The sequence below is a fragment of the Erinaceus europaeus genome, chromosome 1 (assembly GCF_950295315.1).
Source record: "Erinaceus europaeus chromosome 1, mEriEur2.1, whole genome shotgun sequence".
In the NCBI taxonomy this organism is placed as follows: Eukaryota; Metazoa; Chordata; class Mammalia; order Eulipotyphla; family Erinaceidae; genus Erinaceus; species Erinaceus europaeus.
Window position 1 is genome coordinate 158,899,504 of NC_080162.1, and position 23,082 is coordinate 158,922,585.

At 39.5% G+C, this 23,082-nt stretch overlaps 1 protein-coding gene across 1 annotated transcript in view; it reads left to right on the forward strand.

Moving 5' to 3' along the window:
• Positions 1-701: 701 nt before the first annotated feature.
• XKR4 (XK related 4) overlaps positions 702-23,082 on the forward strand; it is a 505,142-nt gene continuing 482,761 nt past the window's right edge. Inside the window, exon 1 of the mRNA XM_060198888.1 lies at positions 702-1,568. Coding sequence (XP_060054871.1) covers positions 751-1,568 — 818 coding nt within the window. The 5' untranslated portion in view covers positions 702-750. The remainder of the gene's footprint in view (positions 1,569-23,082) is intronic.

Below are 23,082 nucleotides of genomic sequence, written 5' to 3' on the forward strand. Positions count from 1 at the left end.
ACCTCGGTGAAGGTTGGACAAGGGACCCCTGTTGTCTTGCCCTCCCCCCAGTGTCAGTCCAAAGCACCCAGCTTCCCAGGAAAAGCCCAGAGCTGAGGCTCTACACCGTGAGCCACCATCCTCTTGGCCATTCCTCCGGACCCCTGGGACCGGCCGCCCCTCGCCTCAGCCTCGCATCCCTCGGCCCTTCCTCCGGGGCCCTCCTCCTCCCTCCCGCGCCCCTCCCAGGTTGGGGTGGGAGCGGCGGCAGCAGCTGGAAGAGAAGGGATGAGGTCATCCTCTCCCTCGGAGTCAGCTGGTGGAGGAGAGGAAGCAGGAGGAGGGGGAGCGCGCGAGGGGTGGAGAGGAATGTGCTGGTCCGAGGAGCGCCGCTGCGGCCGCTGCTGCTCCTGCTGCAGGCGGTGGCGGCAGCTAGGGCAGCAGCTGCAGGGCCGGGACGGCAAGGAGCGCGGGCGGCGGGCAGGGGCGCGCGCCGGGCGCCGCGAGCAGCTTGGCTCCGCGCAGGCAGCCAGGCGGCGCTCCTGCCGGCCCCAGGCTCGCGGCTAGTCCAGCCCAGCGCCCAGCCCGGCGGGCGGTAGGCGGCGGGCGGCGGCGGGCGGCGGGCGAGCCAGCGCAGGAACAGGAGGGGGAGCCGCGCCGCCAGGGAGGGAAGCCAGCCGGGGCGAGGCGAGGAGGTGGCGGGAGGCGGAGACGGCGGCGGCGGGTGAAGGTGTGAGATAAAGGAGAGCTCTCCTCCGATTTGGAGGCATCATGGCCGCTAAGTCAGACGGGAGGCTGAAAATGAAGAAGAGCAGCGACGTGGCGTTCACCCCGCTGCAGAACTCGGACCACTCGGGCTCCGTGCAGGGACTGGCTCCGGGCTTGCCGTCGGGGTCGGGAGCCGAGGACGAGGTGACGGCGGGAGGCGGCTGCTGCCCGGACGGCGGCGGCTGCTCGCGCTGCTGCTGCTGCTGCGCAGGGAGCGGGGGCTCGGGCGGCGGCTCGGGGGGCTCCAGCGGCCCGGGCGGCGGCATAGGCGGCCCGGGCGGCGGCGGGGCAGGCTCGGCGGCGCTGTGCCTGCGCCTGGGCAGAGAGCAGCGGCACTACTCGCTATGGGACTGCCTCTGGATCCTGGCCGCCGTGGCCGTGTACTTTGCGGACGTGGGCACGGACATCTGGCTCTCCGTCGACTACTACTTGCGCGGCCAGCGCTGGTGGTTCGGGCTCACGCTCTTCTTCGTGGTGCTCGGCTCGCTGTCGGTGCAAGTGTTCAGCTTCCGCTGGTTCGTGCACGATTTCAGCACCGAGGACAGCGCCGCGGCCGCCTCCAGCTGCCCGCAGACCGGAACCGACTGCAAGACCTTGGTCAGTGGCGGGTCTGCAGCCGGGGAAGGAGGGGAGGCTCGTCCTTCCACGCCGCAAAGACAGGCTTCCAACGCCAGCAAGAGCAACATCGCTGCAGCCAACAGTGGCAGCAACAGCAGCGGGGCCACCCCGGCCAGCGGCAAACACAGGTCTGCGTCCTGTTCCTTCTGCATCTGGCTCCTGCAGTCACTCATCCACATCTTGCAGCTCGGGCAGATCTGGAGGTACCGTATCAGGGGTGGGGGACGTGGGAGATTTGCTGCTACTACATCCTCACTGCTTTGCTTTTGCACGAGAATCGTTTAGGGTTGCTGTGGTGGTAGCCCTAGTCACACTCTTCCTTTTTTTTTTTTTTAACTGACTTTTGCAATTGTAATATTTGAAATCACAGCTGAGGGTGGGAGGGAAGTGAGAAAAAAGGGGGAAAGACACACAGTCGTTCTGGTTACTTCATCCCTTCTCTCTTGTCACTGCTTCACTACTAGCTTTCTTCTTTTTATATGACACCCCCTCCCCATGTACTAGTGATACTGTGTCAGTGAGTAACAGAGGTTTCCTGTCAAATGTACTACAGACTTCTTTTTTATGCTGGATGTGAGGTCCGTGATGCAATTGAGATGGCTTCTTTTGTTTCCTAAAAAACAAAAACAAAAACAAAAAACCTGCAAATTCTAGTTAGATGGGAGTTGTTGTTCAAAAGTGCCTTTTAATGACCACAGGTAGAGAAAGATGCACTCCTAGTCAAGAGCTTCATCAGGACATAGTTTGCCTTCTTGGGGGAAATATTATATAATTAAAAAAAAGAGTAAGTATACTTCCTGGGACCATCGCTATGTTTATGCTGCACTTTCTGATTTTCTCTTGCAATATCACCATATCTGATATCCTGTCTAACTAAGAATTCTTGGAAAAGGGGTGGTATGTTTTGTAAACTTTAATCCTACCTGGCATCTTCATTGGTCGTTTTGTTACTGTCATCTGATCTGATAAATCTATTTACACAGATACCACATCCATTTTCAAACTGGAGTACAAGGCTAAACTTGTTGGGCAGAGGGACACATTATGCACATAATCACATAATTCCTGGGTTTAGGAATATAATCAAACAGCAATATGTTTTTGGATTTTAATGTGTTTTAATAACCTTATGAAACAGTATTTTACAACTATAAAGTTTTATGTACAGTAACATATACAGTTGGAATATATATGTTAGAAGTTTTGGTTCTGAAATGACTTAGGAAGTAGTTATATAAGTAAAATCAGGATATTTCCTAGCAAGCTCACAGATACGGGACTTTATTCTACTGTATTAGCATCCTCTTCAACTTCATCATAGTAGTTCTCTTTTTGACAAAATATCTAAGCCATACTGTGATATCCTTTTGAAAACTACTCAGAAACTTGACAGAATAGAACAATAATTTTCTTCTTGTTTGAAGTGAGTAATAAGATTTTCAACTGAGAACAGCAAGTATGATTATTTTTGCAAGTTTTCTTGGCAAGTTGCTTTTAAAGCATGATATCACTTGCCACAGACAGTGACAAGTTAGACTGGGAAACTTTTTTTCTCAAGTAGATTATGTTGAACAGAAATTTTGCGGAAACATCATAGTACTAAACGGTTCAAAGCTCAGAGGTCATTATTCATGTTTTAACATACTACTTTTGAAGATCAATTAAATAGATTTTATCTAGGTAGTTCATTACCAACTGTTCGTTACTGGAAATAGTAGGTGCTATGCAATCAGACAAACTTATGTTGAAGACCTATATTTTGAACTCAAAGGACTCTGAAATGTCAGTTAAATTTGATACCTAAATTTTGCATGGGTAACTTATTGTGGAGCGGTACAACTTGATGCTCTTCTTTAAATGTTTTCTTTTTCTTCTCTTTTTTCCTTGTTCTTATTTATTTATTTATTGCCAGAAAGGTCATGTGACTTAATACTCTGAAGCATTATAAACTCAGTCTATTTTTCTACATGTAGAATATGTGACTGGAGGGGAGTCAGGCAGAAGCGCAGCGGGTTAAGCGCAGATGGTGCAAAGCACAAGTACTGGTGTAAGGGTACCATTTCCAGTCTCTGACTTCCCACCTACAGGGGAGTCGCCTCACAGGCAGTCAAGCAGGTCTGCAGGTGTCTATCTTTCTCTTCCTCTCTCTGTCTTCCCCTCCCCTCTCCATTTCTCTCTGTCCTATCCAACAGTGACTACATCAATAACAACAACAATAATAAATACAGCAATAAAACAAGGGCAATAAAAGGAAATAAATAAATAGTTAAAATATACAAAAAAAAGAATATGTGACTGGAATTGTGGCATTACTTAGCTCTGCTTATAGTGGTATCAAGGATTGAACCTGAGACCTCAGAACCTCTGGCATGCAAGTCATTTTGCATAAACATTGTGCTAGTTCCTGAGGCCCCTCTTCTTTAAGCTTGAATTTTATCTCAAAAGTTTGATTTAATTGATGGAATTATTTTCCAGGCTGCATAAATTGGCTTTTTTAACATGTTATTGTGGTCAATGGAGCTTCACACTCTCTTAACTAACTTTTGCAAACTTTAGGAGATATTTGAAAATATCTTATTTTCAATCACTTTGTAAATTTCTAGATTTATGTAATACAAGCACTTCTCAGCTCTACTGAGTAAAGCACTATCCCTGTTACATGAGAAATCTAATATCAGATTTTGTGTACTACAGAAGTCATTTTAATTATATTTGTCTTTAATCTATTTTACAAGCCAAATATTTTCCTTATTAAAGTGATGCTTGTCTTAGGACATGAGATACAGAAAGCAAGAAATAATTATGAAGAGAAAAATACCTCGACTTATCTCAGTGAGACCACAGCCACTAGGCACTAGATCATCTGGTCCTTCAGAAGAGCTATCAGGAGAAGAGGATGGGAGGTTAAAGATGAATGCAGAAAGAAAACTAGAGGCTGTCAGACAAAAGGATTAGCCAACCCAGCCCTTAGAAAGGCTATGGTTACACATGTTCCATTTTGTTAAGTATTTCTCATTGCTTTTTTTTTTTTTTAATTTGAAATTTGTTGTTAACCCATATGGTTGTCTGGGAGGAAATATTTATGGAAATATTTTAAGATATTTAACTACATTTCCAGAATAATGGATTTAAAATCTAAGTCTGAATTATCTAACTGTTCTTGGTTTCTAGTTGAGATATTTAGGTGGAGGGAGCAATGGGATAACTTGGGGGAAGCATGATCTAAGTAAAGATCCCTTCTCATTTTCTCTTTATAAAGAATGTTTAAATTTTTTTAGATATTTAACCTAATGTAGGAAATTGGAAAGGGGTTAGAAAGACCATGTTATTTAATAGTCTGAAGCATTCTAAACTTTGCCGATTTCTCTATATGCAGAATATGTGACTATAATTGTGCAGAGATAGATGCATCTTTGATAGTAAACTGAACAGATAGAATTTGTCTCAGATGATGTATTAGATCATTATCTGAGACCACTATGATTTCTTACCTTAGGAACATCCCTCTGCCTCTTATAGCTTCCTATGTATTGAACAGAAATTTTGCAGAACTATCAGAGTACTAAATGGTTCAAAGCTCAGAGGTCATTATTCATGTTTTAACATGCTACTTTTGAAGATCAATTAAATAGATTTTAGCTGGGTTGGTAACTGTTGGTTGTATTTCCATGAATTATTTTAGGTAAGGGCCAGAGTCTAAAAGCTTCTGTAGATAATAATTCTTTGACATAGTTTAATTGCTCTGGAATAGCCATTTAAAATAGGATTTGAATAAATGTATTTATGCATTTATTACAAATGCAGCTGCTGAAAGCAAAGTTACATATTAATTTTAATTAAAATTTACTAATGGGAGATTAATGGCACCTTTTAAAGTTGCTGGGGTTGTTACTGTGAAAGCATTTTGAATAATGAAGTAAACTTCTGCTATCATATGAAAAGAGAAATTATGACTTAAAGATTCTATGCCTGAGAATGAATAAGAAGCTGCTTTTCTTTCTTGATGATTTCATATGATTTACGGCAGTTACTAAGAGTACAGTTCAGCAAATAAGAATCACAAATACCCTGTCAGAACAATTTTTGTCTTTACATTTATAATCAACTATACTAGATGTCTTATTCTTTCAAATTTTATGCTTGCTCTTCTTATTCTGAAATTTTTGTTTGTGTATATGTACATAATTCCTTTTTGTTTTCAGCAAAAAGATTTATTGTAAACTGTAAGTCAAAGTTTTTAAGTGGAATTTTGTTTATTGGGTCTTTTGTTTTAGATTATTCACTATGAAAGTCATGTAGGGAAGACCTGGTCAAAGAACAGATCTATTTTTTTTTTCTATAGTTGATTTACAGTTTTCTTTCTTTCATTTTATTCTCAGTAGGACTTCATCTAGCCAGATTCACTTGTTACAGATAGATAAGTAGATAGATAGATAATAGATAGATGATAGATAGATAGATAGATAGATAGATAGATAGATAGATAGACAGACAAACAGGGAGATAGAGAAAGATACCACAGCACCACTGAAGATTCCTCTAGTGGAGTGGAAAGTAGACCAAACCTAGTTCATGTATATGACAAAGTAGTTCCACTATCCACATGAGCTATTTTGCCCACCTCATATGTGATATTATACAAGGTATTAATTAACATGCATACTATATTTAAATCTATTGAGGGGAAATGTCAGTTTAAACAGATCACTCCACAACAAAACTCTAAGTCTTCAATAAGTTAATGTGCAGCTGTCAGTAAGTTTCTAGAGGCACCTTTAGAATGAATACTCACATTACAGTATGGTACACAGAGTACTTTGGCAAACTCTGTTCTATGTTATTTTTTTATTTTCAACTATTTTATTGGGGAAGTTATGGTTTATAGTGAAGTTATGATTGATATGTGAATGTGGCATCTTATTTCTCTTGATAGACATCTGCACACCACTCTCACCACCAACTCAAGTGTCTCTTTACCATAATGTCCTGGGTATCCTATGCATGCCCCATCTTTCCCTCCCTCTAGTCCACAATCTTTTGGTTTTCTGCAATATGTTTCACCTGGTCTTAAACCGGACCAAACCTAACTGAAGCAAGAATAGCAGAAATAACTTTAAATGGCACTTGGAAAAAAATTGACACATGCTTTTATACTTCTCTTTTTATAGTAGATTTTTTTTTCTTCTTTTGACTTTATTTATTTTATCTGATAGAGCAGAGAAAAACTGAAAGGGAAGGGGAAGTCAAGAGGGAGAGAGACAGAGACACCTGCAGCACTGCTTCACCACTCATGAAGCTTTCCCCCTGCAGGTGGGGACTGGGGGCTTGAACCTCAGCCCTAGTGCATGTAATAATCTAATTTGTAATAATCTAAGAGGAAATCACTAGTATTTCTATGTGTAAGAAAAAAGGCATAGGAGATTATATAACTGACACAAAATTACCCAATTATTGTGTAATGGGTAGCTAGGAGTCAAAACCAAGCTTGGCATACTCTAAAGTCTAAAATCTTTCTGGCTTAATACCTTGCCTCCCAGTACTAGCTTCGATAATAAGGGCAATGATATATAAAATGGCAGCTCACCTTAATGAAGGTTAGCAAAGTAGGAGAAGGAACTATAGTTTAGAAAGGGATGGAAGTATTTTCAATATCACAACATTGGGTACCAGAAGGGAACTTCAGCTTCACTTTTCTGACTCTAATGTTCTGTGTTCTTCATACTACACCTTTGGGACATAATGGTATGTTTGCATTCAATCCCAGCTGAGTAACATGATCTTATAGTGGCATTAATGATTAATTGGACTAATGTATGTGGGCATGTGGAAAGTGCTTTGGAAATAATAAGAGGTTTTAAAGATAAGGAATGAGTAGAAAACAAAGAGTGTATAAATTACATTGTCTACTATTGAAAAAGTACATTACTCTGAGTTACTTCTGAATAGGTCGGACAAGGATGATGCCCTTTTGCTGAGTTTAGTACATGCTTATTATTTTGTATACTTATATTCTCTCTTTTACTACATAATAGTTTAACTATTTGATGTCTGTGGAGCACTTACTCTATGTAAGGTACAGTACCAGTTACTAAGTATCCCAAGATGACTGAAACACATATATTCTTTCAAGGAATCTACTGTCAGAAGAAGACAACAGGAAATAAGCATAGTAGAAATAGGAAACTTAAATTACCAAAGTGTTTCAGGTAAAGGCTCTAGAGCAAAGGCTGTCTGAGCAAAGGTTGGAATGAGAAAACACAGCATCTGGATAAAGTGTAATATTGGTTGTAAAACTCTGGATATGTAGAGCTATGTATAAAGGCCGAGAGACAAGAAAGAGACAGGGTTGGTGTGTATGTCAAAGAGGGAATGAATGAGAATCGGTATCTATGTGAATGGAACATTCCATGGACTAGACAGTGAAAAACACTTCTAGTTTTTGTATTAAAATATTAAGGAACTGAAGGATTATAAGGGGGTTGTAGTAGAAGTTTTGGTAATAAAAATGTCAGAACATTATGAATGGCAAAATGTTTAGTAGAATTTGTTACCTATTCCTCTCTTACCTTAGTCTTGTCTATTTCATTCACAAAGCATTACTTTTTGTCTTTATTTATTTTAAAGATTGCTTTTTATATTTCAATGTCATCTTTATTTATTTTTAAAATCATTTTGGGGGGTGGTTAATGGTTACAGTACAGTTATTGACACATGAATACAATTTCTCATCTCCTCATGATAAATGTCTGCAAAACTTTCAACCCTAACTTAGGTTCTTCGCTACCATCACACAACAGGTCCCTAGCACCCTCTCCACCCCCTCCGTTCCCCTCTTTTGATTTGCTGTAATACACCACACCAAGTCTTAAGTGCCATCTATAAATGAGATCATCTGGTATTGTCCTCTTTTTGGCTTATCTCACTTAACATGATCCCTTCAAATTCCATCCAAGGTGAGGCAAAGGAAATGACTTCATTTTTAACAATAGCAGCAACACACACAGACACACACACAGACACACACACACACACACACACACACACACACACACACACACAACCTTAGCCACTTATCTGTTGTTGCACATCTAGGTTGCTTCCAAGTTTGAGCTAGTATGAATTGCCTTGCTATTAACATAATTGTACAGAGATCTCTTTGGATAGTTGCTTTTGTTTCTTTTTGATAAATCTTCAGAAGAGAAATTGCTGAATCACAGGGTAGGTACATTAATAGTGTTCTGAGGAATCCCCAAACTTCTCTACATGAACTGGATCTATTTACATCCCCACTAGCAATGTAGAAGAGTTCCTCCTTGCCACCCCCGCCCCCATCCTCAACATTTATTGTTTCTATCCTTTCAACTGTATGACATTTTCACAAGTGAAAAGCATGGATTTTTTAAAGATTGAATTTGGATTTAATTGAAGTATATAAAAAAGTGACTGCAATTTTGAATTGCACTAAAATGTAGTCTTTTTTTTTTTTGTCATCACTGGGGCTTTACTGCTCTGGCATGACTTTCAGATGGAGACTGAGACAAAGCAGTGCGGGGGTAGTGAAAGAGAGGGAGAGAGGGAGAGAGGGAGAGGGAGAGAGAGGAAGAGAGAGGGAGAGAGGGAAAGAGAGAGAGAGAGAGAGAGAGAGAGAGAGATTGAACAAAGAGCACACAACACTAGTACTTCCTTCAATGCTGTGAGTACCATATTTAAACCTGAATTGCTCCAGTGGCAATGTAGCCCTCTATCCAAATGGACTATCTCACCAACCCCTTGTGTTACTTTTAAAGAGAATTTTCTTAGCAACTGTCAACTTAATGCCATTGAAATTTCTTGACCCTCAGGAACTTTTTTCTCATATTTTCATTACCCTTTTCATTTTTTCCAGAGGTATTCTTTTTATATTTTCTTTCCTGTTTGGTTCCCATGTAGGTTACACTTATATTTTGCATTAGGTGGACATTGTGACAGAGAATTGTGAATAGTTGCTTTAGGTCACATAGACCTGTGGAGATTGTAGCATGGAATTTAATACTGATATAAAAGGAGAAAAAGACACATGAAAAATTATTTCAAAGGTTAAATAGAAGAGAAACCTGCCAACTGTCTGCTATATAGGAAAGGATTGTCATAGGGAAGAGATAGAGGACATTTGCATAGTTTACCTGGAACATAATAGATGTTCAGAGACCTGCAGAAAGATTTTGAATTAATGTAAGAAAAATGTCTCTGAGTAGTCAAGAGAGACAAAGATCAACTGGGATCATTAGAAATAGTGATTCTTCATCACTGGATGTTGGGGAGATTCTAGGCCAAGTTGTGGTAACAGACAGACTTTATGTCTCATACAGAGATTTGAATTGATCATCTTGCAGCCCTGAGATTTTATCATAATCTCCACCATTACATGCTGCTACAGGAACAATGTATTAACCTTTTCGCTCTGTGTCTCGATCTCTCTCTCTTTGTAAGAAAGAAGTAGGAGTTTTCTTGAAATACTACAGCTGTGTCACATTGAAATCTATTCGTTGGTTTATGGACCCAGTATGTTCCCTGGAGTATCACAAATCCATGCAACCTCCTTGAGTGCTAGGCTTGGTATTTAAATCTCTGAGTTAACTAACAGATATAAATTCACACACAATCATACAGTCCTCTGTGTATTTTCTTGGGTTCCAATATGAATTGGAATAATTTATGGATAGGCCTGTTGCAGTATATAGCAATGTTTAATATAAAAGTTGCATTTTTTTCACTCAAATTTCAGTTTGCTTCACATGAATGGGAAAAAATATTTGCACTTTCTACACCTTGACAAAATTGCAAGCTATCCTCTCAGAGTAGTTGCAAGTAGTACCTATACAATTACATGCTATGATTCTTAAATGTTATCCACAAATCAGAAGCATTGAATGTCTTTTGCAAAAAAATTCTCTGACAATGTGGTTCACTTTCAAATATGTTGATTAAACATGTCTTTAGGGACCAGGTGGTGGCACACCTGGTTGAGCGCACATGCTACAAGTGCACAAGGACCCGGGTTAGAGCCCCCAGTCCCCACCTGCAGAAGGAAAGCTTTGCAAGTGGTGAAGCAGGGCTGCAGACGTCTCTCTTTCTATCTCCTTCTCTACCTCCCCTACCCTCTCAATTTCTGACTGTCTCTATCCAATAAATAAAGATAATAAAAAAATGTCTTCACATTGCAGTTTTAATGAAAAAGTCTTCCTGTTATGCACCAGTCACTAACATAAATATTCCTTTATTTGATTTTTTTTTGTCTGATTTGACCAGTGCATGTATATAACTTTATTTAGAAAGTTGAATGGCAAAGTAAATAAATATTTTAGGGAATAAGCAGTGGTACACCCACTAGAGCATGCATGTTTTTGTATACAGAGACCTGGGTTCAAGCTCCCACTCTCCACTTGCAGGGGGAAAGCTTCATGAACAGTGAAGCAGTACTATAGGCATCTCTCTCTGTGTATCTCCCTTTTTCCTCTGAGTTTCTTTCTGTCTTTACCCAAAAGAAAGAAAGAAAGAAAGAAAGAAAGAAAGAAAGAAAGAAAGAAAGGAAGGAAGAAAGAAAGAAAGAAAGAAAGAAAGAAAGAAAGAAAGAAAGGAAAAGTAGAATTTGATGGCATATTAACTTGGCCTATGAAGGCCAGGGTAGATATTAGATTTTTTTTTTTTTACATTATCAGATGTGAGGCATAGTGTAGTGCTTGTCAAGAAAAAATATTCAGCCATTGTTATAAAGTAGTTGTAGTGTGTCAACCAATTTCAAGAGAAACTCCATTGTAAAATTTTTAACAGGAAATATTCACTTAAATGGTGGCATGGACTTCTGGCCACCAAACCAAGGAACTTTTTTGCAGCCACACAAAGGTGCTGTTGCTTTTCAACTAATGCCAAGGCTGTTGGGAAGTATTATCTTAGAAAGTTGTCATGAAACTGCTATAGAGGCTGTGAAACTTACATGCATAAGGACACATGCTCTGTGAGTCTTTACTGATCTTTGAGTGAAGTCTAGGCAATATCACCTTTTTTTAAAAATGAAAATGTAATTGAACTTGCTATTTGGTTGCTTCTCAAGTCTCTATTGGTACAGTGAATCACAAAATGTATATTTTTTATCTGGAAGAGTTGCCACAAATCACCCTAGCTCTTTTTATGATTTCTAGTGTTAGGGAAGTGTGGTTAATTTTCACAAAACAGTAGTTATGCTCTGAGAAAGATGCATCTAGAAGATCACTTTTTAAATTCTTGTTGCTGGGAATGTCAGGCTGGGGAAAAATACACACACACACACATTAATTTTCTTTTGGGGGGGCTTAATGGTTTCCCATCCAAGTACTAACCAGACCAGACCCTGCTTAGAGGGGGGATTAATGTTTTACAGTTGACAGCAAAGCACAATAGTTTTTGCATGCATAACATTTCTCAGTTTTCTACATGACAATTCAACGCCCCCCCCCCCCCCACTAGGTCCTCTTCTGCCATCATGTTCCAGGACCTGAGCCTTACCCTCTAACCTCAGAGTCTTTTACTTTAGTGCAGTACACTAACTGCAGTCCAAGTTCTGCTTTGTGTTTTTCCTTCTGTTCTTGTTTTTCAACTTCTGCTTACAAGTTAGATTGGGATAGATCTTTTTTAACTCAATTCTTGCCTATATTTATTTGTCTGAGAACACTGATTACAGTATATACTGAAGGTGGGATAACATAAAAATAAATAAATAAATAAGCCCATCAATTCTGTAGGGACAAGAGGATCTATATGACTTCACTAGATCTCTCCCCGACCCCCCTGCCCCCGAAATGCAAGGAGAAGATGACAACTAGAAATACCAAAGCTGGTATTTAGAGAGGCAGCTATTCTGTGGGGAAATGGACTAAATAGAAGTCAGAAAAGTTGTATGGCTGCTTAACCCAGATATTAGGCAAGCCATGAATCTGCTTTGTGGGTTGTGTGTAACAGCATATGTAGATGATACAGTATAGGCCTGTGGAAGGCCAAAAAGTTTCAGGATTTTTTGTTTTGTTTACCCTGTCTGGGTTTTAGTTTTCTGTGTGATTAGTTTTCTATGCATAACCAATCAACCAGTAATATCCAAGCTTCTTGTCCATGTGAAAAGCAGTCTTCTTACAGATAAAAGTCATCAATAAAAGTTTGAGTTTGGGGAAGAATTCTTTACTTTGGGACTTTCTCTTTTTTTTTTTTTTTCCAGTATCAGACAGACAATAATCAAAACAAAAGTAATCAGTGTAGCAAATGGTTTCACTTAACAAGTTCCTCAAATCCAGTATCTGCTCCTAATAGTTGTTGCTTGAACAGTCTGGAATATAGACACCAGGAAGTCTGTGTGTGTTTGCTCTTCTGAAGCCATCTTTACTATGCTTATGGAAGTAGTAGAAGCTTTAGAAAGGTTTTTGTTAGACTCGATCAAACTAGTGTTTGAATCCTACAGACTGGTATTATCCATATATGAATAGTGACTTTTTAAAATTTTTTATTATATTTATTCATTTATTAGATAGAGATAGACAGAAATTGAGAGGGTAGGGAGAGATAGAGAAGGAGAGAGACAAAGAGATACCCGCAGCCCTACTTCAATATTCGCAAAACTTTCTCCCTGTATTCAGGGATGGGGATTCCAACCTGAGTCCTTGAGCACTGTGACATGTGACATGTGCATGTGCACTCAACTAGGTGCACCACCAGCAGCCCCCCTGAAGAGTGACTTTAAAGCTTATTTACATAGTGAAACTTACCTTGTCTGATATCCAGATATTAGTTATAATCTAAGAAACTCCTTTTTAAATGGCATGTCTCATTATTTGAAGTTGATGTTTATTTGAAGCTGATGTTAAAAGTGTTCTATTCCACCAAGTGTCTGTTGTATGTTATATAGACTTGGGAAGTCAAAACTGCCATCTACATTTTATGCTACAATGCATGCACAGCTGGAGCAGTGTGATTAACAAATAGGAGCAAGCTGGAAAAGAACAATCCATTCTATCAAGGAGAAGGCTGTTGTCAGAACTAGATTTACTTTTAAATTAAAAGCTTGTCTTGGGTTCTACTGACACTGATTTAATATACTAGAAATTGAATTTAAACTCTACACCAAGATACTGTATCCAGATCTGTACTTGTTCAAGAGTAGGGTTGTATTATATTCTGCTAGGAGAAGAGTAGCAACCTTTTCCAGGATGTCTAAGATGTCTAAGATCTTCATGACACTGAGAAAATGTCCCATGTGGACATTTCAGATTTTCAAATATTAAAAAAAAAAACTAAAAAAAAACCTAAGGTCTGTTTTCTCCTCTTCATGATTCACAGGTAGGCTGTTTGAGTCAGTACCGTTTCTTTTGTATTTAGTCACTTGCCCTGCTTTCTTGTCAGGGTAATCCTTTTATATAAACAGAGCAGTGAGCAGTTTGTGGGGTGGGTGAGGATTAGTCTGGTAGAAAATCATCAAGCAGATAGAGAAAAAAGTAGGCTCTACAGTGATAGGAGTCGAAGAAGACTTGAGATGGCATTAATTTGCCATCTCAAGTGCGCTCTAAGACAGTTACCTTTCTGAACAACAAATCTGGGAGATTTCATTCCTGTAGTTATGTCTGACTTCCTCTTTCTGCAACTCAGATCATGAATAAAGATATCAATTACAGGATGGATTCTTTACTTTGGGTGTCTTCTTTCAGTGTCAGAGTCAATAATCAAAACAAAGGAAGCTGCTAAAGGAAATGGTTTCACTTAACTTCCACCCTTAGTTCAAGGCATAATCACAGTACCATTGTAATGGTAACAATGAAGAAATGACCCTTCCAAGAAAGCAGTGGAAAATTTTTTTAAAAGCTTCTTTTATTTTGGTAGACTTTCAGCTCATTGACAAATTTCATGTTTTACAAAAGAGAAATTAGTAACAGTCACTTTCTTTAAAATGTAGGTCAATTCCAGCAGATTCTCTACAGCAGTTTACAATGCTTGGGTCTGTTATTCTAAGATAAATTAGAAAGCCTATCCCATGGGCTTTGATATTTCCAGGGGTTGTACTATGATTTAGAATAGCAACTACAGATACCTTATGAAATTAAAAAATAAAAACTATTTTCTGATGATCAAGTTTGAAAATTGAGCTATAGAAGACTCTTACTGCACTCATTTTATGCATGAAAGAGCAATACCCATCAGGATACCAGCTAGTCATATGAAGCATCTGGTATTGAAACCAGGGAATCATGCAGACAACCAATATGATATACCACTTGAGACACCTCCCTGCCTATGTGAATTATGTCCAAGACAAGAACAGGTAAGGTGACTACATCTTAACAGAAGTATAAATATTAGATGGGTTTCCTACTTCTGTAAAATAATCAATAGTTACAATTGTTTATAGATAGAACACTCAACTGTTTTGTTGCCAAAGTTGGCAATGAAAGAATCAGGAGGAGGAAACTTGAAGGACTTTATCAAGGAGACATATTCAGATTCTCTGGAAACTTTCAGGGAATCCCACTATTTGAATTACTAGTATAAAATGAGAGTACTCTAGGTTAGGTATATATCTGGCATGAATTGGCCATGTCATGGTGCATCTGGTAAAGCACATACTTCACCATTCTCAGGAACCTGGTTTTGAGGCCCCTGTGTCCTCCTGCAGTGGGAAACTTCCTAAGTGGTGAAGCAGTGTTGCAGGTGTCTTTCTTTTTCTTTCCATTCCCCCCTCTCCCTCCTGTCTCAATATCTCTCTGTCTTATCAAATAAGAGAAAAAAAACAGAAAAAAGAAAAGAGGAAAATATTAACCACTAGGAGTGGTGCATTTGTTGTGAAGGCACCAACCAAGCCCCATTGATATAACCCTGGTGGTAAGAGAGAAAGAAAAAAAAGAAAGAAAGAAAGAAAGAAAGAAAGGAAGGGAGAAAGGAAGGAAGGGAGAAAGAAAGAAGGGGAAAGAAAGAGAGGAAGGAAGAAAGAAAAAAACAAGGAAGAGAGTAAGAAAGGAAGAAAGTAAGGAAGAAAGAAACAAAAGGGGGGAAAGAAAGGAAGAAAGGAATTTTCCTCCATAATCAGTGAATGAATTTTGGCTCATGACAATATAAGAAGGAAAAATGTACTTTGCCCCACAGTGAAACATCACACAAAGCTTGCAGAGGCCTTTAGCAGCCAGACTTAGCATCCATCAGATAAGCTTATCCTAAGGGTAAAGAAGACAGCACTTAAGCTGTGACAAAAGTTAGGTTTATGATAATGAGGGTATCAGTGGGTCTAAAGTACTATTTTGCAAATCAGAAGTAGTCAAAAGTCACCTGCCAGAGGTACAAGGCTAAGGTACATTAACACAAATGGTAATGCCTCAAACACCTGGGACTTAAAGCAAGGATAAGAAACAAACATGCTAATAATAAAGTTATGTGAGAATCTGAAATCATGGGCAGCATGAAAGTGAACCAAAACACTTGCGCTTCAAAATATAAAGGTAAGGGGAATGTACCTTCTGTGGGGTGAGCTACTGAGTGTAAAGTCTGATACTGGAGATTTGACTGCTCTGACTGATACTGATGGAGAGCCAATAGTTGGCAAATGTAGGCAGATTCTCACTCAGTCATAGTTGGTAGATGTAAGTTTATTAGCAACCCATTGACTGAAATACTTAACAATGCCCGCGGCCCCCCCATCCCCCCTGCAGTGGTGCACCTGGTTGCGTGCATACATTGCCATGCGATGCTCAAGAACACAGTTTAGAGCCCCTGTTCTACACCTGCAGGGGGCACATTTCACAAGTGGGAAAACAGATTTACACATCTCTCTCTCTTTCTGTATGTCTCTCCCTCCCCTCTCAATTTTCCTCTGTCCTGTCACTAAAAAAAAAATAGAAGGGGGTTGGGAGCAGACTGTAGCTCACCGGCTTAAGTGCACATGGCGCAAAGTACAAGGACCTGCTCAAGGATCCCAGTTCGAGCCCCCGGCTCTCCACTGCAGGTGTCTTTCTTTCTCTCCCCCTTTATGTCTTTCCCTCCTCTCTCAGTTTCTCTTTGTCCTATCCAACAACAGTGATAATAACAATAACAATAACAAGGGCAACAAAAATGGACTCCAGGAGTAGTGGATTTGTAATGCAGGCACCCAGCCCCAGCAATAACCCTGGAGGAAAAAAAAAGAAAAGAAAAGAAAAGAAAAGAAAGAAAGAAAGAAAGAAAGAAAGAAAGAAGAAGAAAGAAAGAAAGAAAGAAAGGAAAAAATGGCCACTGGAAACAATGAATTCTTAGTGCTGGCATCAACCCCCATCAATAACCTTGGTGGCAAAAAAAAAAAGCCACTAACAATGCCTAATGATATTATGTAAATAAACTGATTGGTCACTTACAGACCTAAATTGGAAAAACAAAAGTAAACGGCAGGGGCCAGGTGGCGCACCTGGTTGAGCACACATGTTGCAATGTGCAAGGGCCCAGGTACAAGCCCCCAGTCCCCACCTGCATGGGGGAAGGTTCACAAGTGGTGAAGCAGTGCTGCAGGTATCTCTCTGTCTCTCTCCTCTATCTCCCTCTTCCCTCTCAATTTCGGGCTGTCTCTATCCAGTAAATAAAGATAATTAAAAAAAGTAAATGGCCAGTGATTAATATTGCAATCACAGCTTCTACTTAAAGTCATAGCAAAGAAAATACGTTTAAAATGATGGGATTTCAGAAGTTGTATGTCTAGGAAAGGAGACAAATCATGTCTGTAGCCCCCAAGCTGTTTGTGATGACCTACTAAGAAGGGCATCAGTTCGCTGCAACTTGAGGTGTGGTCTGTAGTTTGCAGTATCGGGCTCCCTTGAAGCTTTTCACAGAAGCAGAATCTCAGGCTCACCTCAGACCAGTGAATTACAACACACACACTTGAAATAGATTCACAGGGGCTTACTTTACTTATAAAATTTTTGAGAAGCAAAATATCATGTTGTCAGCATGCCAGTATTATGGAGGGCTAATGTGAGGTGGGCATGAATGGAGGAAGTGGTTTCTCACCAATATTAACTCTCCTAGTGAGTTCATTGGAGCTGAGCTAACTCAGTATGCTATTGAACATTTGTGCTTAGAAGCTGTGAAAGATAAAAATCACACTAAGGGGGCCTGGGTGGTGGTGCACTCGGTGAGAGCACACATTACCATGGACTTGGATTCAAGTCCTCAGTCCCGACCCACAGAGGGAAGCTTCATGAGCAGTGAAGCAGGGCTGCGGGTGTCTCTCTTTCTCTTTCCCTCTCTTTATACTCCTCTCTCAATTGCTCTCTGTCCTATCAAATAAAAGAAAGGAAAAAAATAGAATGACGGAACATCCCACCCAACACACATACACACAGGAAACTCCTTATAGACAATACTTGACATAAACATTTGATATCTTCCATCGACAAAGGAAGTGAGGGTGTCAGTAAAATCACCCTTAGATTACATTACTTTACGATTTTATTTTTCACAGCTGGTCTCTAGGAAAACATTGCAGCACTTTGCCTTGCAAGTCTCTTAGTTTTACACTGTACTCAGATATTGTGCCATTTTTGGTACTTTGGGATGAATTGTAAGAGTGGGCAAAGAGTAGTGGGAGAAAGACTGGGCCTTTCCAGAGAGTCCAGATACTGATAAGAGAACATGAAAGCAGGACTGATGAGAGGAACATGGAGGTTATAGCCCTTACCAAAACATAGATTTTGCTGTCTTTGCTCAAAAAAGGGCAGAGCCAACCATGATGGCTTTGGCTTTTCTGCAAAAGAATCTCTAAAAGGGAATAAAGGTCATTTCACCACTGGATTTTGGGGATGGCGGAAAAGATCAAATTGCAGAAACCTCTTAACCTCAGCTTTTGGAGCAGAAGACCAAGGAGTCTCTTTGTTGATAGGGAGAAAGAGGAGCTAAGGATGGAACATAAAAGACTTAAACCTAAGTAACCAGATGTTGAACAGGGCTGAGTAGGTTTTTTTTTTTTTTTTTTAATAGTATAAAAAGAGCCTTGATTTTCAAGTTATTTTTGTAGTTCAGTTCCTCATAGTCATTGATAAGACCCACAAGATATACCATGGGAAGAAGCCTGATTTGATAATTTCCTTTTATCCCACCTTCATATTTTTCTTTTCTTTTGGTACTGGAGCTTTTCACCCATACACTTCCACAACTCCCAGGGGCTTCATTTTTTTCCTTAAGAAAAATTCAAGATGAAGAGTTGGAAACAGAGAAAATTAGTCATTCTATTATACCTGTCATGAATGACACTCTCATGTAGAGCCAGGGACTCAAACTCAGGTCCTCACAAAAGTTAAAGTGTGCACTTGACAGAGTGAACTGGCCACAATTCATCTTCATAAATTAGGAATTTAACACTCAACAGTATGGCAGAATTTATCAGTGTCTGTATTATGAAACAACATGATGATGAGAGTAGGCCCTTATTAAATGTACATTCTATAGCTGTAGCATTAGTTTCATTAATTTCCTTACTTGCAGTAAACATGAGGAAATGATGCCCCTCATAGAAATTCTATTTTCAAAGTCATAGCTTTGTAAATTTTCCCTTTAGTACAACAGCTGGTGTTGCTAGACTGTCCTTTTGTTGCTAAGGTTCCTTCCCCCATTTTTGTGCTGGGATGTGACTGTCTGACCTACTGTTTTTCAGTGTTTCTACAGAGAGATACTAAGCTAGTTTTTCTCTGTCTGTTTTATCAGTTGACGTCCCCTTGCCTCCCTGCTCCCAAATTTTGGGATCTGAATGATCATATGGGAGGATTTGGTAATTGCTGGCAATATGTGGTAGCTGAGCATTTGGAAACTGGCTGTGCCCACTGAGATTTATTAAGTGTCAAATCCCCCCAACTTCAGGGATTTTTGAGGACAGTATTAAAATTGGTAAATGATAATTTGTTTGCTAAGTACATATATATATATATATTGCAGTTTTTATTTTTATTGGGGAATTAATGTTTTACATTCAATAGTAAATACAATAGTTTGTACATGCATAAGATTTCCCAGTTTTCCATATAACAATACAACCCACACTAGGTCCTCTGTCACCCTTTTTGGACCTGTATTCTCCCCCCACCCACCCACCCCAGAGTCTTTTACTTTGGTGCAATACGCCAATTTGCAGTTCAGGTTCAACTTGTCCTTTCTCTTCTGATCTTGTTTTTCAACTTCTGCCCGAGAGTGAGATCCTCCCATATTCATCCTTCTGTTTCTGACTTATCTCACTTAACATGAATTTTTCAAGGTCCATCCAAGATCAGCTGAAAATGGTGAAGTCACCATTTTTTATAGCTGAGTAGTATTCCATTGTGTATATATACCACAACTTGCTCAGACACTCATCTGTTGTTGGACGCCTGAGTTGCTTGCAGGTTTGGGCTATTACAAATTGTGCTGCTAAGAACATATGTGTACACGGATCTTTTTGGATGGATGTGTTGGGTTCCTTAGGGTATATTCCCAGGAGAGGAATTTCAGGATCATAGGGTAGGTCCATTTCTAGCCTTCTGAGAGTTCTGCACTGTTCTCCACAGAGGCTGGACCAACTGACATTCCCACCAGCAGTGTAGGAGGGTTCCTTTGACCCCACAACCTCTCCAGCATTTGCTGCTGTTACTTTTTCTGATGTATAACATTCTTACAGGAGTGATGTGGTATCTCATTGTTGTGTTTATTTGCATTTCTCTGGCAATCAAAAACTTGGAGCATTTTTTCATGTGTTTCTCAGCCTTTTGGATCTCTTCTGTGGTGAATATTCTGTCCATGTCCTATCCCCAATTTTGAATGGGGTTATTTGTTGTCTTGTTGTTGAGTTTGGCAAGCTCTTTATGTATTTTGGGTATTAAACTCTTGTTTTAATCTTTTATATTTATTTATTAATTTTCTCTTTTGTTGCCCTTGTTTTTTATTGTTGCAGTTATTATTGCTGTTGTTGTCATCGTTGTTGGATTATGCAGAGAGAAATGGAGAGAGAAGGGGAAGACGAGGGGGAGAGAAATACAGACGCCTACAGACCTGCTTCACCGCTTGTGAAGTGACTCCCCTGCAGGTGGAGAGCCAGGGCTCGAACCAGAATCCTTAAGCCAGCCCTTGAGCTTCGTGCCATGTGCGCTTAACCCACTGCGCTACCGCCCGACTCCCTATTAAACTCTTGTATGATATATGGCATGTAAAGATGTTCTCCCATTCTATGAGGGATCTCTTGGTTTGGGGAGTGGTTTATTTTGCTGTGAAGAAGCTTTTCAATTTGATGTAGTCCCATAGATTTATGCTTGCCTTAGTCTTCTCTGTAACTGCATTCGTTTCATTGAAGATGTCTTTAAAATTTAAGCAGAAAAGAGTTCTGCCAATAGTTTTCTCTAAGTATCTGATAGTTTGTGGTCTAACATTCAAGTCCTTGATCTACTAGGAATTTACTTTTGTATTTGGTGAAATAGAGTGTTTCAGTTTCATTCTTCTGCATGTTTCAACCCATTTTTTCCAACACCGTGTGTTGAAGAGACTCTGCTTTCCCCCTTTTAATAGTCTGGGCACCTTTGTCAAAGATTAGATGTCCATAGGTGTTGGGGGCTTACTTCTGGGCTCTCAATTCTATTCCACTGGTCAGTGTGTCTATTTATATTCCAGTACCAAGCAGTTTTGATAACAATTGCCCTATAATACAATTTGAGATCTGAGAGTATGATGCTTCCAGTTCTATTCTTTCTTCTCAGGATTATTTGGGCAATTCTAGGTCTTTTCTGGTTCCAGATAAACATTTGTAGCATTTGCTCTATTCTCCTAAAAAATGTGCTTGGGATCTTGATGGGGATAGCATTCAATTTGTATATGGCTCTGGGTAATATATTCATTTTGAAGCTATTAATTCTGCCAATCCATGAACATGAAATATCTTTCCATTTCTTTGTCTTTTTCAATTTCCTTGAGTAGTGACACATAATTTTCAGTATACAAGTCTTTCACTTCTTTGGTTAGGTTTATTCCTAGATATTTTATTTTGTTGTTGTTGTTGTTGCTATAGTGAAAGGAATTGATTTCTGCATTTCATGTTCTTCTAACTTACTGTTTGCGTAGAGGAATGCTACTGATGTATGATTGTTAATTTTGTAGCCTGACACCTTACTGTATTGGCTGGTGATTTCCAAAAGCTTCTTGCTGGATTCCTTAGGTTTTTCTATGTATACTATCATGTCATCTGCAAATAGGGAGAGTTTAACTTGTTCTCTTCCAATCTGTATACTTTGAATTCCTTGCTCCTGCCTGATTGCTATGGCAAGAACGTCCAACACTATATTGAATAATACTGGTGATAGTGGGCAGCCCTGTCTAGTACCTGATCTTTGGGAAATGCTTTCAGTTTTTCAATACTGAGTATAATGTTGGCTGTAGGTTTGCTATATATAGACTCCACTATCTTCAGGAATTTTCATCTATTCCCATTTTTTGTAGTGTTTTGATCATCAAGGGATGTTGTATTTTTTTCAAAGGCTTTCTCTGCATCTATTGATATGACTATGTGGTTTTTGGTCTTGCTTTTGCTGATGTGGTGAATCACATTGATTGATTTGCATATATTAAACTAACTTTGCATCCCTGGGATAAACCCCACTTGGTCCTGATGAACAAGCTTTTAATATATTGCTGTATTTGGTTGGCTAGAATTTTGTTCAATATTTTATCATCTGTGTTCATCAGAGATATTGGTCTGTAGTTTTCTTTTTTACTTGTGTCCTTGTTTGCTTTTGGTATCAAAGTGATGTTGGCTTCATAGAAGCTGGAAGGGAGTATTCCAGTGTCTTCAATCTTCTGGAAGACTTTTAAAAGTAGAGATATTAACTCTTCCTTGAAGGTTTTGTAGAATTAATTTGTAAAACCATCTGGTCCAGGACTTTTATTTTTGGGAAGGTTTTTGATAACTGTTTCAATTTCACTAGCTGTGATGGGCCTGTTCATGTTATCTAGTTTCTCTTTACTTAATTTTGGAAGTTGATAAGTATCTAGGAAATCGTCCATTTCTTCCAGGTCCTCTAGCTTAGTGGCATATAGTTGTTCATAGAAGTCTCGCATGATATGCAGAATTTCTGTGGTGTCTGTTGTGATATATCCTCTTTCATTTACTGTCCGATTTATTTGGGTCTTCTCCCTTTTTTGTTTTGTGAGTCTGGCTAAAGGTTTGTTGATTTGTTCACTCTTTCGAAGAACCAACATTTGCTTTCGTTGATCTTTTGTATAATTTTCTTATTTTCATTTTTGCCTTAACTTTAGTGATTTCTGTCCTTCTAATTGCTTTATGGTTCCTTTCTTCTTCTTCTTCTAGGTCTTTAAGATGTGCAATCAAGCTGTTTATTTGTGTTTTTTCTTGTTTCCTAATGTGTGCTTGTATGGCTATGAACTTCCCTCTCAGTACTGCCATAGCTGTGTCCCAAATTTTTTGATAGCTTGTGTCATCATTTTCATTGATCTCTCACAACATTTTGATTTCTTCCTTTATTTCCTCTGTGACCCAGTAGTTGTTAAGAAGTGTACTGTTGAGCTTCCACATTTTGGGACTATTACTAATCTCTTGTTGATTGTTAAGTGTTAGTTTAATTCCACTGTGGTCTGAGAAGATGCTTGGGATATTTTCCATGCTCTTGAATTTGCTGATACTGACTTTGTGACCTAACATATGCTCTGTCCTTGAGAATGACCCATGTGGACTGGAGTAAA